Below are 15,566 nucleotides of genomic sequence, written 5' to 3' on the forward strand. Positions count from 1 at the left end.
CACAAAAATAGGAGGATACGCAAACTCTCTCCCTACAGAAAGCCATGTAGCAACGGCTATCAGAGACCATCCATCTGCAGCACTTACTACACTGCTTAATACAAAGGCCTCACTTGCGTAAAAGGACTGGTTTCTACTTTGCTAAATCTAAAGGCATTCAAGACTGAGGGATACTCCTACGTTGTTGGTAGGAATGTAAATTGGTACTGCCAATTTATGGAGGTTCCTTAAAAAACTAAAAATAGAGCTACCATATGATCCAGCAATCCCACTCCTGGGCATATATCCGGAGAAAACTCTATTTTGAAAAGACACATGCACCTCAATGTTCACAGCAGCACTATACACAATAGCCAAGACATGGAAGCAACCTAAATGTCCATCGACAGATGAATGGATAAAGAAGATGTGGTACATATATACAATGGGATATTACTCAGCCATAAAAAAAGAATGAAATAATGCCATTAGCAGCAACATGGATGGACCTAGAGATTATCATATTAAGTGAAGTAAACCAGAAAAAGACAAGAAACATATGATAGCGCTTATATGTGGAATCTAAGAAATGATACAAATGAACTTATTTACAAAACAGAAACAAACTCACAGACACAGAAAAACAACCTTATGGTTACCAAAGGGGAAGGAGGGGTGAGGGATAAATTAGGAGTTTGAGATTAACCTATACATACTACTATATATAAAATAGATAAACAACAAGGTCCTACTGTATAGCACAGGGAACTATGCTCAATATCCTATAATAAACCATAATGAAAAAGTATATACATATATATATATATCTGAATCATTTTGCTGCACACCTGAAACTAACACAACATTGCAAATCAACTATACTTCAATTAAAAAATATACAAATAAATATCAAAATTATTATGTTGAGTAAAAGAAGCCAAACACAAGACTATCTCCATGATATCTAATTCTTTCACTCAACATAATGATGTATATAATTATCATATATATGACATATATGAAATATATATGATACTTTGGTATCATATATATATATAAGTATACTTTGGTGGTACTTTTGTTTCAGTAGCCCTAAGAAACTAATACACATGACAATATGTGTTTCTCAAAACTCATGAAACTATACACTTAAAATGGGTGATGCTTATTCTATGTAAATTGTATCTCAATAGACCTGATTAAAAACAAGGGCATTAGAGGAAAAAAAAAAGACTGAGGGGTAAAAGAAGACTTACAGATGGCCAACAGGTATATGAAAAGAACTCAACATCACTAATCATCAGGGAAACGCAAATCAGTACCACAATAAGATATCACCTCACACCTGTTAGAATGGCTATTATTAAAAAGTGAGAGAGAAGTGTTGGCCAGAATGTGGAGAAAAGGGAACCCTCCTACACTGTTGGTGGGAATGTAAATTGGTGCAGCCACTATGGAGAACAGTATGGAGGTTCCTCAAAATATAAAAAAGAAAACTACCATACGATCCTGCGATGCCACTCCTGGGCAAACATCCCTAGAAAACTATAATTCGAAAAGCTGCACGCATGCATGCCGATGTTCACAGCAGCACTATTTACAGTAGATAAGACATGGAGACAACCTAAGTGTCCACTGACAGATGAAGGGGTAAAGAAGATGTGATGTGATATATATATCACACACACATTGGAATAATATTCAGCCATAAAAAGAACAAAATCTAGCCATTTGTGACAACATGGATGGCTCTTGAGGGCATTATGTTTAGTGAAATAAGTGAGACAGCGAAAGACAAATACTGTGTGATCTCACTTATGTGGGACCCCTGAACTCGCAGAAACACAGTAGATTGGTGGTTGTGCAGGTGTGGGTGGAGGAAATGGGTGAAGGTGGTCAAAGTGTACAAGCTCCCAGTTATAAGACAAATGAGTTCTGAGGATCTAATGTGCAGCATGGTGCCTATAGCTAACAGTACTGAACTGTCCACTTGACCATTTTGCTAAAAGAGTAGATCTTAGGAGTTCTCACCACACACACGCACACACGCCACACACACATGCACACACACACACCACACACACAATGGCAACCATGTGAGGTGATGAACTGTTAACTAACTTCACTGTGGTAGTCATTTTGCAATACATATGTATATAAAATTGTCACGTTACACACTTTAACTTTCACAATATCATATGTCAATTATATCTCAATAAAGCTGGCAAAATAAAAAAAGATGAGCGATGTGTAAAATGTCTACATTTTTATCTGCTCACATGCACTCTAGTTACTGAACTCTGGTCAGTTGTCCACTGCTCAGGAAGTTTTAAAAATCATGATATTAACCAGCTTTTGGCTTTTGAATAATGTAAGTTTCTCTGGATTATTTAGAAACTCATTAGCAGTGACTGAATTTATATTTCAGAGATTTGGAGGATGTAAACCTCATATTTTGGATTCTTGACCTGGTTATAAAAGAAACCTTTTTACAAGATTCTTAATGCTTGATTTACTCATAATATATACCATTGGTCATGCAGTAAATCCAGTTTTTCTTGCTCCCAGGTCTAAAAATCAGATTTATATTTTCGATCTAAAATTCCTAGCTGTAGTTCTGTATATGTACCCCAAAGCCAGCTCTGCCTTAGACCTTGGCTCAGACCATTTGTTGTTATCAAAGGGGTGCATGAGGCTAAAGGCCCACTTGCTACCCGAATGGAACCTTGTAAATGGAACAAATCCCCAGTGGGCTCTTCGGTCTATCTGTTTTCTATCTTGGGTTTCAACAGAGTAACCCTGACATTAGCAATATACCGCTGAGCACGATTTGTATGGAGACGAATTGGGACAGATTTGTTCCAGGTTCAAAAGTGATTTCTCCCTGTCACAGGGCAGAGACTTGATGAAGTCTTGGCGCTCTAAGCACAAACCAGCCTCTGCGAGCACAGGGGAGAGAGCAGCTGCCCAGGTTGTACGGGCTCACATCCTTCACTTCCCACCTTCAAGGTAAGAATACTTTTCTTGTATTAAATGCTCGCTGCTGTGCATAACCAATTTCTATTTATTAAGGCACATGGCCATCTTACCCCACCCACTCGTTCTCTCTTTTCCTCTCTAGTCAAGCAGGTTTTATGGAAAAAAGTGAGTTGTTCCAATTTATAGTTCATTCAGACAGTCCTGAGACTGTCAAGTTTGATTTTGGGGACCGAGTGAGTGGGTCAAAATGGATGTAAATGAACCAAACTTTCAATCAGATGTGATTTGAGTATACAGCGCTATAGTTCAGTTGTAATAGAAAGTATAAGAGTTTAAAAGGCCCAGAATAATTCAGACTAAAATATCTTGGGGTATTTTTCCATTTTAAAATGAACTGAGCAATTCTCTGTGGTTGAGGATTGACAGCATAATGGAAACAGAGCAAACTGCAGAACTTCTCACCAGGTAACTTCATTAGCAGCAAAATTCATAATGCAGTCTGCTGGCTGAAAAGAGCATGAAGCCTTCTGTTTTCTTAGGAGGTGCCTGCCATATGCTCATGGTTCTTGGCCGACTATACATAGTTACTGCTAAATTGTGGTTATTGGAAAACACTCTCTACCCTGTAACTTTTAGCAATATTGTAAGAGACCTCAGAGATGCTGATTCTTCTTATAATTTATTACCATAGAGAAACATAATTAAACCTGCTTCCAAGTATTGCCTTCTACTTACGATGCAACTATAACACATGATACTGCTAAGTAATAGCAATCTAGAATATTTCTATGTATTCTTGGGGATTGACTAAAGGTTAAAACGGCAGGCAAATGTTTCAGTGACCTTTGAAACTTTTACACTTCACAGAAACTCTCTTTTTTCTAGAGATAACTTTTCGTGGGACAAAATGCATTGCATAAATATTATAGACAATTCTTGTATTATGTAAACTTTATGTACATTTTTGTTCATATGTTTCACTTACCAGAATCAAGAGGCAACTTGAGGCCAACTTTGTGTGCTCGGGGATGGTGGAAAACACTGACAAAATCAAGCAACCAAAGACAAGGAGAAAACTGTAAAACAACAGAAAAAGAGAAATTTGATGAGAAACTTGCCTTAGCATGACAGACTTAAGTTCTTATTTCTAATGGCTAAAGCACCAGATCCATTTAAACTGGCACTGATTAAATCATAACAGCCCTAAAAGGGACTAGCCATTTTGAATATCAAAATACAATGTGATGTCCGGTGCAAATGGGGCTCCTTTGCAACTTTACTGATGAGAAGGATGAATGTGTGTGTGCACGTGTATGTATGCGTGTGTGTTGCGTGCTGTACTTAAATGTCCACAGCTAAGAATCTGCAAATTTCCTATAAAGGGCTTTCCCAAGCAGGGGTCCTGAAAGGCCCAGATGTGTTTTGTTCTCCTGTTCGGGACCATAAGTGGTAGCTGCTCTCCTGTCAAAGGAGCAGACTCATGCCCCCGTTCGGCAGCTTTGGTGAACTGTCAAGGGTTCTAAGTGCTTACTAAGCCACTGGCTCCTTTTCAGAGTCTAATGTTGTTCCTGGTTTCTCATCTGCCATTTCTTTATAGTAATAATAAGAATAGAAAATGACTTCCTCTGCTACCCATGTGCTTTCCATTCCCTTCCGGTCAAACCCCTAGAGAAATGCCCCCAGCCCTACTTGTGCTGCAGTGACAGAGAGCATTTTCTACTAGTCCATCTACAGACATTTTTATTTCTAGAAATACGGAACTTCTGGAGTCCGGTGGGGGGGTGGAGCCGAGTTCCCAAAGTAAACGTCTAATAAAAAGGGCAGGCTCAGTTTTAAAGTTGAAGTTACTTATCCTGGAATTCAAAAAAAAAAAAAAAAAATCCCAATATCTGAGCTATTTTCCCTAAAAGTCATATTTCTTACTTTTACTCACATCGTACCCATCTCACCTTTTACTCTACAATCTCCTGTAAAACATGAGCTCTGTGTTCTTTAGTACAGCTGGCCTCTGCCTCCTCTTGACCTGCCCTGATGAATCTGCACGTCTTTCTACCACCAAGGGCTGATAGCCAGGGATTGGTGACTTATGGCCTGGGGACAAATCTGGCCAATAAAGTGGTTTTTTTTTTTTTCGGTACGCGGGCCTCTCACCGTTGTGGCCTCTCCCGTTGCGGAGCATAGGCTCCGGACGCGCAGGCTCATTGGCCATGGCTCACGAGCCCAGCCGCTCTGCGGCATGTGGGATCTTCCCAGACCGGGGCACGAACCGGCGTCCCCTGCATCGGCAGGCGGACTCTCAACCACTGCGCCACCAGGGAAGCCCAAGGCCAATAAAGTTTTATTGGCACACAGCCACACCCATTCACCCGCGTATTCCCTATGGCTGCGCTCACACAAGAACTGCAGAACTGAGACTTGTGCTCTAAGCACAAGACTGAAATATTTACTCTCTGGCCTTTAGAGGAAAGTTTGCTGACTCCTGATTGATACCATGTATTCCTTATTTCTTTATATCTATTTCAGCACAGAACCCGAAGTGGGTATGCTGATAATTACTCACATTCGGAGGTTTTGTATAAGCGAGATACTGAGCTAAGCCCCTTTCACATGCACTATCCACATTATCCTCTCAAATGTATGCAGTAGAAATCTCATTGTTCCCATTTTGCAGATATGGAAACTGAGAATTAAGAACATATTGTGACTCATCCCTGGCTGCTTGTCAGGAAGAGGGGTTCAAGCACTGTTGTCCTTGAGTTGCCACATGGTGTCGCTGAGGAGCACAGAGGAGGATGGCAGTGATGTTCTTGGCTCAGCAAGACTTCTGGGGGTACTTCTCTATCTCTTCCAACTGAGAGGGAGGTAATTATTCTGAACAGCAGAAGCCTTCAGGAGGAAGGACTCTACTAGGGAGAAAACCTGGTATGTGAGTTAATAACAACTCATCATACTTTTGTCTCATGTACCTGATGATTCAGGATTGTTTGGACTATATTTTAAATTGGCCCTAGCAGACTGGGAATTGTAAACTAGACATCAAATTCCAGCGCACCTACAGACCCCCGAACTACTCACGAGAACGTGAAATCCAGGGATCACTGAGGGAGTTTGGAGGATGACGTGGCATCAAGTAAAGAGTGACAGATGCTTGCCTCCAGTGAGGGGCTGTTATCTGTAGATGCCTCCTGAGTCCAGGTTCAGCAGAAAACATTCAGAGAAGCAAGCAGGGGATGACTCAGTCACTAAGACACCTTCTTCCAAGGGCATCCCAACGGCAGCCTCATGATCTCCGTGTTTGCTCAAAACAGACCTACAGGGGCTTCCCTGGTGGCACAGCGGTTGAGAGTCTGCCTGCTAATGTAGGGGACACGGGTTCGAGCCCTAGTCTGGGAGGATCCCACATGCCGTGGAGCAACTGGGCCCGTGAGCCACAACTACTGAGCCTGCACGTCTGGAGCCTGTGCTCCGCAACAAGAGAGGCTGCAATGGTGAGAGGCCCGTGCACCGCGATGAAGAGGGGCCCCTGCTCGCCACAATTGGAGAAAGCCCTCGCACAGAAACGAAGACCCAACACAGCCCTAAATAAATAAATTTTAAAAAAAGTAAATCCTATTTAAAAACAAAAAGCAAAAACAAAAAGACCTACATCACGAGCCCTTTTGCTAGCGGCTTCTTCATTAACAGCTGGGTGTTGCTTAATTTTTTCCCTTCATGTCACTACTTTGCCCATTTTCTTCCTTGAGTTGATCTTACCCTCCCCTTTCTGATAAGAGTAGTTTCTGTGCTAGAATTCTGTTTTTTCTATGAGGACCCACCTGACTACAGCAAGCCAAATACCTGCACTGCCCTGGCTGCCTGAGGGGCTTTGATGAACAAATACATTCATTAATGAATTCCTTCCTTTCCTCAACCATTCATCCACTTGTCCAATCAGCAAATATTGATTAAGCATATAATACCAGGCTGAGCCACAGGGATGTAACAATAAATAAGATTTTCTTTTCTTGCCTTCTCAGAGTTCAGGATCTGTTGAGGCATACAGGGTAGTAAACAGATGTAAAAAGAAAATTAAAGTTCTGCGTGATGATTCCAAGGACAGGGAAGGTACAGGGGACGCCAGGAGCACACAAGAGGGGAGGGATTAGGCAGGACTGGTTACTTCGCTTGTGGAGTTGAGTGCAAAGTGAAAACGTGAGGGCCCTTTGTTTAAAAAGTAATAAGAATTTCAAGATGGTGACAGCAGAGCATGACACCAAGTGTGGCACCTTTCAAAGTTCTGGGTTCCATAGGACTGCACAGGTGGAATGTCCACGAAGCCCAACTTGGGGGTTGGGAAGACTTCCTGAAGCACGTATGGACCAAAATGAGCCCTGAAGGCCCAGGAGGAGTTGGTCAGCACAACGGCTGGGTGGCTGGGGAGAAGGACACTCTAGGCCATTCACCCATGTGGGTGAAGGCCAGGTGCAAGTACAGTGTCACCAAAATTCACTAAGTAATCAACAGGGTAGAGTGAGTGAACACCGGCTAGCTAGCTTATCCTCTGGTGGTTCATGAAAAACGTAAGGCAGGTCATTCCTGCAAGTTCATTTTTTGCATAGGAATCATCTTGGTTCCACTGAAAACATGTCCGCAAAAGATGTCATGCCAAGCACAACCGAGGGACGAGCGTAAATCAAAGCAGCCCCTACCTGTAAGGAACCAGTGCCGTGTGTGAGGTGAACACACAGGGTCATCACAAAGGGTAGAGACAGACGTGCTAGGAGAAATGCCCCAGTGCCTGAAAGTGGGGAGGGGTTCTCTCCAGTTGGGAATCATGGAAGCACATCAAGACAATCTCCAAATATGGGTGTTGCTGGAGCTGGTCTTTGAAGGAATGGTTGGGTTTCAACAAGAGAAGTTTCTGGAGAAACACATTCCAGAAAGAGGGTATCACAGGAGAAAGGCAACACGGCAAGAATATGAATGAGATAAAGTATTTGCTCCCTGTTTCATGGAACAAAAAGTTATCGAGCTTAACTGTAGCACAGGATGAGACAGGTGGCTGAATTGGGAGTCTGGGGCCATGGTGGGTAAGTCAGGGTCTGTCCTTAGTTCAGGAGACAGTGGGAACCACTGAACATTTTTGAACAGGAAGCTAATATCATCAGAGTTGCTCTGCGGGAAAATAAGTCGGCAGGTGTTTGTGTTAGGATGTCTCTGAGTACCTGAGAAGCAGGGTTGGGAGTGATGATGACCAGGTTACGCTGTGAACTCACTGGCAGAAATGAGGGTAGGACACAGAGGCAGACTGGATGCTGTGAACACAGGAGCTTCCTTACTTGGTAACTCTTGGGCTCAGGGGTAGAGGCTAGGAAGGGAGGGGGTGCTGAGAAGTCTGAGGTGTCTGTCCATAGTTATTGGTGATGCTCTTAACAAGCCAGGAGAGGAAAAGTCAGGAGAGTGAGGAGGAAAAACCGATTTTGAGGAGAAGAGGACAAATCCAGTCTTGGACATCCACGTGAAATTGTGCGTCTGAAACTTGGGCGCAAAGTCTGGCTGGAATATGGAAGTGCTTTTCTCCTGGAGGAAGTGAATGTGTAGACCGAGCATAGAAGAAAGTGCAGACAGAGCACAGAAGGTTTGGGTAAGTGGCATAAAGGATATCTGGGGACACTTCCTTATCTTGGAGAGTGACACCATGGAGAAGGACGGACTCATGCTGCTGTGAAGTGGCTCTTGGTGGCCCTGTCAGAGACAGACTCCCTGGCTGGAGAAGCACTGGGCTGACAGCGTCATCTCTGAGGGGACAGCCTGCACCGCTGGGTCTGAGTGTGGCTCTGCTGATCTCCCTGCTCCTGAGGGGCCCACACCTGTGTCCATGCTCTCAATGCCCCCTCTCCACCTGTCTGTGGGCTGAACAGAAGTGGGAGCAGAGGCAACAATCACTGGACAAGGGGTGTCTTAATCCAGGGCCCACGGGCCTCCAAGAGGTCTGTGGATAGAATTTTGAGGGGCTGTGAAAGTGGATGGGGAAAAATTACGTCTTTGTCACGAACCATGGCAAAAACCATGATGGCGTCAGCAGGACGCATGACTCTGTCACTCTGAGAAATCACCGATATTTTCATAGACCATTTTACAGCTGTAGATGAAAGTTTGTTTCATCTTAAATATTGATTTTGCCACATCACTGTTGCAAGATTATGGTAGTTCTTAGACCCACTGCTGGGAGTTGTTTTTTTAACGCATTAATAAAGAAGCACATGTATTACTATATCAGAAACTTTTAAAATATTTTAACAATAACATTTCAATATAATTTTTTCCTTTTGTAATCTCCTGTATTTTATACATTTAAAAACATTATGCTGAGGAATGGTTCACAGGCTTTACAGACTGATGATGGGTCCATGGCTCACAAAAAATTAGAAGCCTGTGGTGGGAGATATCTGAGGAGGCCAGGGGCTGGGAGCTGCAAAATGGCCCATTTGGTGGAGGTCACCAAATTAGGTAAGGTTTTGTTTTTTTTTTTCCGATCCTAGAGCATTTTAGATATTTATTTCCGTATATTTAATCCTAATTGTTTATCTTCCCCCTAGAGGTAGGTTTTAAAATAATTTTGAAAAAATATGAATATTCTTTCTTTTATACATTAATCCTGAGATATCATAAAATCTGTATTCCTGCAAAATTATTCTGTAACAGCTACTGGCTTTTATTTTGCCTGAAGCAATCATTTATATTTCATTTCTGAGGAAATTCACTTTGATGTAGACCTTTCGTCCTTTAGAAAGCAGAGATTATTCTAAGAGGAGAAGAAGGGCATTTATGATGCAAAATACTATCAGTTCAAAACCTTCTATGTTTATTCCAGAAAACTACCATCAGGGCTTCCCTGGTGGCGCAGTGGTTGAGAGTCCGCCTGCCGATCAGGGGACACGGGTTCGTGCCCCGGTCCGGGAAGACCCCACATGCCGCGGAGAGTCTGGGCCCGTGAGCCACGGCCGCTGAGCCTGCGCGTCCGGAGCCTGTGCTCCGCAACAGGAGAGGCCACAACGGTGAGAGGCCCGTACCGCAAAAACAAACAAACAAACAAAAAAAACTACCATCAGCTTTAGTGGGCTAAGTAAGAACCAATTTGCCAGATTTACTTTGGTAGAAAGCTCTACTTGGAAATATCATGGGGGCTTGTGCAACAGATGACGTCCATGACTTGGGAAGCCAAGGTCATGCTTCGAGCAGGGGTTCATTTTGCAAGAATTAAAGTGATATGAAAATAAAGCAAGTTACGCAATGTCACACACACACACACACACACACACACACACACACACCCCCGCCCTGCAGGAGCCACTGTGAACTATGCCGTGGAGAAGGGAGACGCAGGGCTGATGCCGCCCATGGGCTCTCAGCGAGCTGAGCTCAGCTGGCAAGCAGACTCACAGCACGGGCTTTGTGGCCTGCCGTAACCACACAGTCCCACGTAGAAGGTGCTCTTGGCGAGTCTTTTGGGGGACAATGCGCTTTCCAGGTGTAACTGTCCACGTGAGTCAACTGGTCGGAAAACTCTGGGGGAGGGGAGATCTCAAATGTCTTAAATGGATTGGAATCATGGGATTAAAATAAAGAAGACTAACAGGAAGTAGATAGGAAGTTTTTAAAGAAAACAACTCTTCAGAAATAACTTCCCGAGGAAATTCAACCCCAGCTCTGACTTCTCATACATTTTTCAGTATTGCTTTGATAGAATGTGTATTTTTTTGTTTTTGTTTTTTTTTTTTGGCTGAGCCTGTGGCTTGCGGGATCTTGGTTCCCCAACCAGGGATTGAACCCGGGCCCTTGGCAGTGAAAGCGCACAGTCCTAACCACTGGACCACCAGAGAAATCTTAATAGAGTGCGTATTTGAGGCAAGACCTCACAGGTGCATTGTGAATGATGACCCACAGACGACCCACCGGCTGCCCCCGCACTTGCCTGAGGACATGCTCCCTAAGAAATCAAAACCTCACCACAAGAGAAATGGCTGGAGACCATTTTTTTTCTTCCAGCATCCTAAATTTGCCTTTATTTCTAAACTTGGCACTTTGCAAAATGTCCTTTCTGCATAATTTTTCCATAAAAGGGCATTTTGCACATGAAATCTATCCACCGCATGCCCTAGCTTCCACTGCAAAGCAGCAAAAATTAAATACATTTTTGGTGTCTTTATAGGTGAGCTGGAATATTTGATTAAAAACACTGCACAATATTGCTTTTCAGGTGCAATGAGCCCTACACATTAATAAAGACCCTGAGAAATAAATACTAGCACCGTAACCTCTGTGAAGTTGCAAAACTAGGTCATCAGCTAAGAGTTTCAAAAAGAGAAACGCTGCCTTTTACACCTGTGTGGGGTGAAAAGGAGATCAGAGGATCCAGAAAAGGGCGGTTTCTGCTTGCACGGCGAGTTTCCGCAGAGGGCCAGGCTGATGCCAGCAAGTGAAAACAAGAAAGAGACCCAGAGCGGTACAAGAGCCCCCCTCAGAGCGGAAGCATCGGGCCTGCTTCTCACCCAGGAGCAGGAATCCCAGTGGCGAGAAGGGATCTGACTGTGCTCCCTGTCGAGCCAGAGGCTGTTGTAAAGACGTCTCTGGTGGACGACTGTGCAGGCCCAGCTCCTGAGCCCCCGGCACTTAGAGAAGCACAGGCCTGTGACAGACACTCCTGCTGGAGCCAGGTGTCCTGCTCCGGGGCCCCTCCTCACCTCACCCTCCTCTCCAGGGTCTGGACCCCGAGGACGCGCCCCTCCCTCCATGCTTGTTCTGCAGACACTGTAGGCGGCTTTACCACGACTCCCCGTCAGCCCTCAGATCACACACACCCCGCGTGTGAAGCAGCGCCCATGTCTGTCTCCTAGTCACTGCTGTTTAAAAGCACATCCCGTTCCTTCCCGCATCCCTCAAGTTTGACTCAGGCCCATCATTATCCTCCAGTCTCAGCAAAAGATGGAGCATTTAGTCATCAGCATGAAATATCTGCACTCTCAGTTCTTGCCAGGGAGTCCAAATCCAAACTTTCCACTGCCCAGCTATCAGCAAAAGTCTGCTTTCAAAAAAGACTGTCTTGAAGATATGCACTTGCTCATTTTCCTGTATTTTTCCTGCCACATCACAGGGCATGGAGCAATCGTGGCCACTGACAACCTGTGTACTCGGACCTCATTACCTTGATTGCTCATAGAACTATTTTCATGAAACTATGTTTGCTTTTTTGCTGTTTTCTTGAGGAGTAAAAAGCCTTTAATCAATTTACTATATTTTAAGAGTTCCTCTGTACTTCACCTTGTATTTGTTCAATGAGGTATCAGGTAAGAAATTTCTCAGGATTTTATCACAAGAAACATCTTCTTGCAAAATGATGGGCAAACTGTTGGCCATTTTTAATGATTTTATGTTGCTGGGTCCAGATTTATTATGTTATAAGGCATCAAAGTCTTTGTGGATGAAACTGAAAAACTTTTATGGATAAACGTTAATAAATCTTAAAAAATGTAATAGATCCTAAATGACTAAAGAGAGGAAAATATTCTGAGTGTCAAAAAAGAGAGTAAAGTAGGGCACCTTGGACTTTGTATATTGATAATCTCAATCACAACTCCTAGAAATATCCCAGATAGAATATAAGCAAATGAATTTTAATAAATTCAAGAGAACAGCTATGATTACCAGAAAGCAACACAGGTTCACCAACAGTAAGAAACACTAAACTGTGCTTATTTCCTGTTTTGATTGGTTTCCCAGCTTGCTATATCAGGGGCATAGAGTATAGATAAAAAGTCTTGATTTCAGCAAAGCACTGGTTTATAATATCCTTGAAGAAAAGAAGTGGAAATTCAGGCAGGACAGATGCTACAACTCTTGGGAGGACATGTACCTGGTGAGAGGTCTGGAGAGCTGAGCCACGGGGTTTGCAAGAAAACTCTGAACACTTGTGTCTTGAACACAGGTGAAATCCTATGATCCATCAAGCCAAAGCACTATCCGTTGCTTCTGGGAAAAATGATGGTGTTTTACTTTATGGAGGCAGCGATCTTTTAACATAGTTGTCTCCTTGCCTTGGCTGCTAGGAAGCTCGGCAGTGAATTTGTGACTCGTTTATAACAGTGCAGATCCCTCTGTTAGCAGCCTCAAGTCCTTTCTGAATGATACAGGGTATCTGGGGTATACCTGATGAAGGCCTGATTTTGTCTGTAACTCCTCTTTCCTTGAAGTAGGAGTATTAATGCAGCCTAAAGTTGCACTCTTTTAAAGAAGCAAATGACACCATTGGGTCAAATTTAACAATGTAAACTAAACCTAAACTTCTCTCACTTAAGTTTCTGAAAAGCTGTTTACATTTGTTGCTTTTACATTTTATGATGTTAATCTTGATTCATTTATTCCTAGCATGAACTACCAACTCGCTACTCCAAGAGTCCCCAGATGTTCTGTGCTTGTCTTCAGAGGCAACAGAACACTATTTCCTAAAGGGCCCGAGGTCTGCAATTCAGAAACCCACCAGTCAGGTCCTTGCCTCAGCAAGCTGTTTCTGTGTCCTTTCCAGGAAACACCACTGAGACTGAAAACCAGTGTATATGGTTCAGAGACAACAAGTTTAAAATAAAAAACAAAACCAGTTTTCCTACTGTCCTATAGTCAATGTATGCAACAGGAGAGCTTTCTATTTGATATTTTATATCTTTGTTACCCTGTTATATTTTCCTCTGAGCAAACAGCGTCATCTGGGATTCTTATTTGCTTGTTTATTTTGGTCTCTTCTGTTAGAATGTAAGCTCCACGAGGACAGGAACAGATTATTTCTCTTGTTTGCCACTTTATTACCAGTAACCAGAATCAGGCCTTGTACTAGCAAATTCATTTATTCATGTAACATGTATTACTCAGGGCCTGCCATGTACCAGGCACTGTTCTTGGTGCTGAAGGCATAGTAGTGAATAAGACAGACAAAAATCTGTGCCTTACATTCTAGTAGGAGAGTTGGGACATAAGCAATGTAAATAAATAAAATGTATACAACGTTACAGAGAGATAACTGCTAAATAAAGGACAGGATGCAGACACTCAGGGATTTGAAAGTTTGGACAGAGTGTCCGGGAAGGTCTTACTAAGAAGGTGACATCTGTTGAATTTTGAATTGCAGAAGTGAAATCCCATGACCTATCAAGCCAAAGCAATGGTGCATTTGGGATTCAGCTGGCACAGGCTTTCCCGGCTCTGCTCCCTAAAGCACTGCTTTTATCATGCCAATTCCCTGTTTTAAAAGTTATGGTTCCTTTCTTTTGCTGTCACATCCAAACTCCTTGGCCTGGGTTTTAAGATCCCCACCGGAACATTAATTCTTCCATTCTCCCAGAGAGACCCTCTGGGCAGCCCCATCTGCTCTATTTTCTGCACAATACCATGTGTGATATGATAACGGGATATAATAATGGAACTTCACCCTTCCATGTGCTGCTCCTCTGAGCCAGTAAGTCATATGGCAGCTGGTACCCACACTCCTGCTTTCTGGCCCATCCAGCCCCCTGTCCACATACCTCACTGCCTCTCCCCTAGAGCTGTTTTAAAGACTAAATGAGGCAGCATCAAACTCAGAATTTGCGTTTTAACATAACAAATAAGTATATAAATACCAAATTGAGTTAAAAATGCCAACTGAGCATCACACTGACACATAATTGCTACATAATTTCTACAAGTTTTAACAAGGATAAAATCATGAAAGAATTAAAGTGACTTATAATCTAAAACCTCTGCTTATAAAGCAGGACACCTGAAAATGTAAAACATGGGACAGTGCCCAGCAGGGTCTGAGGTGCTCACGTAACTTCATGGTGTGTCTAGGCAAACCCACGTGAACGACAACGTGGTAAGACAGCTGGGTTGGAAGGTGTGACCACGTTCCCCAGGCTGACTAGTTGCAGTGCATTCCTGACACACAGCAGCCTTGATCTGCTGGACCTCAGCGTCCAGTCCCTTGCTACTCCACCTTCTGGAAAGGACTCGAGGCTGCTCTGAATTAATAGGTGGCAGCACCGAGAAGCTGCCGGGCTGCAGTCTGTACGTGGAAAGGAGTCTCGGTTGAAGTGACCAGGCAGAGACTCACCCTTAAAATGAGCACTAAGGACTGCTGACCAAGGCTGCCTTGCTGATCAACAGGCCACATGCAGTTCCCGGACTGAGAAAGGGGCCCCAGCAGAAAAGCGTGCTAACCACAGCCATGAATGAAATAAAAGCTGTCTGCAAAGGCTGAGGAAGAGACAACATTGTACAATCTATGTGAATGTTCCTTTTAAAGGCATCTTTTCAAGAGGTAATTTTGGTGCTGACACCATGAAAAATAATCCAGTCTAATAGTTTTGATAATATGAACCCATGTGGATTAAGTTTTCCATGCTTTGTTTCAAAAGGTCTGTTTATTCAAGAAAGTGAGCTATGGCAAAGGTTGAAAACATATGTTAAAAGACGTTTGACAATAGTTGTCTGGCCTGAATGATTTTTCCATAAAAGATGGTCAATTTATTAGGCAAATAATAACTTAATCATTGCTAGTTTCTATGAATATATGATAATAACCATTACATTATCTGAAA

The 15,566-nt window shown here is 43.0% G+C and overlaps 1 protein-coding gene across 4 annotated transcripts in view; it reads right to left on the reverse strand.

Annotated features, from left to right (window-relative positions):
- Nucleotides 1–15,566, reverse strand: part of KCNQ5 (potassium voltage-gated channel subfamily Q member 5) — a 581,761-nt gene that overhangs the window by 197,305 nt on the left and 368,890 nt on the right. For all 4 annotated transcript variants that reach the window (XM_033428637.2, XM_049695430.1, XM_012533108.3 and 1 more), the window contains exon 2: nt 3,944–4,034. In XM_033428637.2, the coding sequence (XP_033284528.1) occupies nt 3,944–4,034 (91 nt within the window). The remainder of the gene's footprint in view (nt 1–3,943; nt 4,035–15,566) is intronic.

Source organism: Orcinus orca, chromosome 12 (assembly GCF_937001465.1).
Source record: "Orcinus orca chromosome 12, mOrcOrc1.1, whole genome shotgun sequence".
In the NCBI taxonomy this organism is placed as follows: Eukaryota; Metazoa; Chordata; class Mammalia; order Artiodactyla; family Delphinidae; genus Orcinus; species Orcinus orca.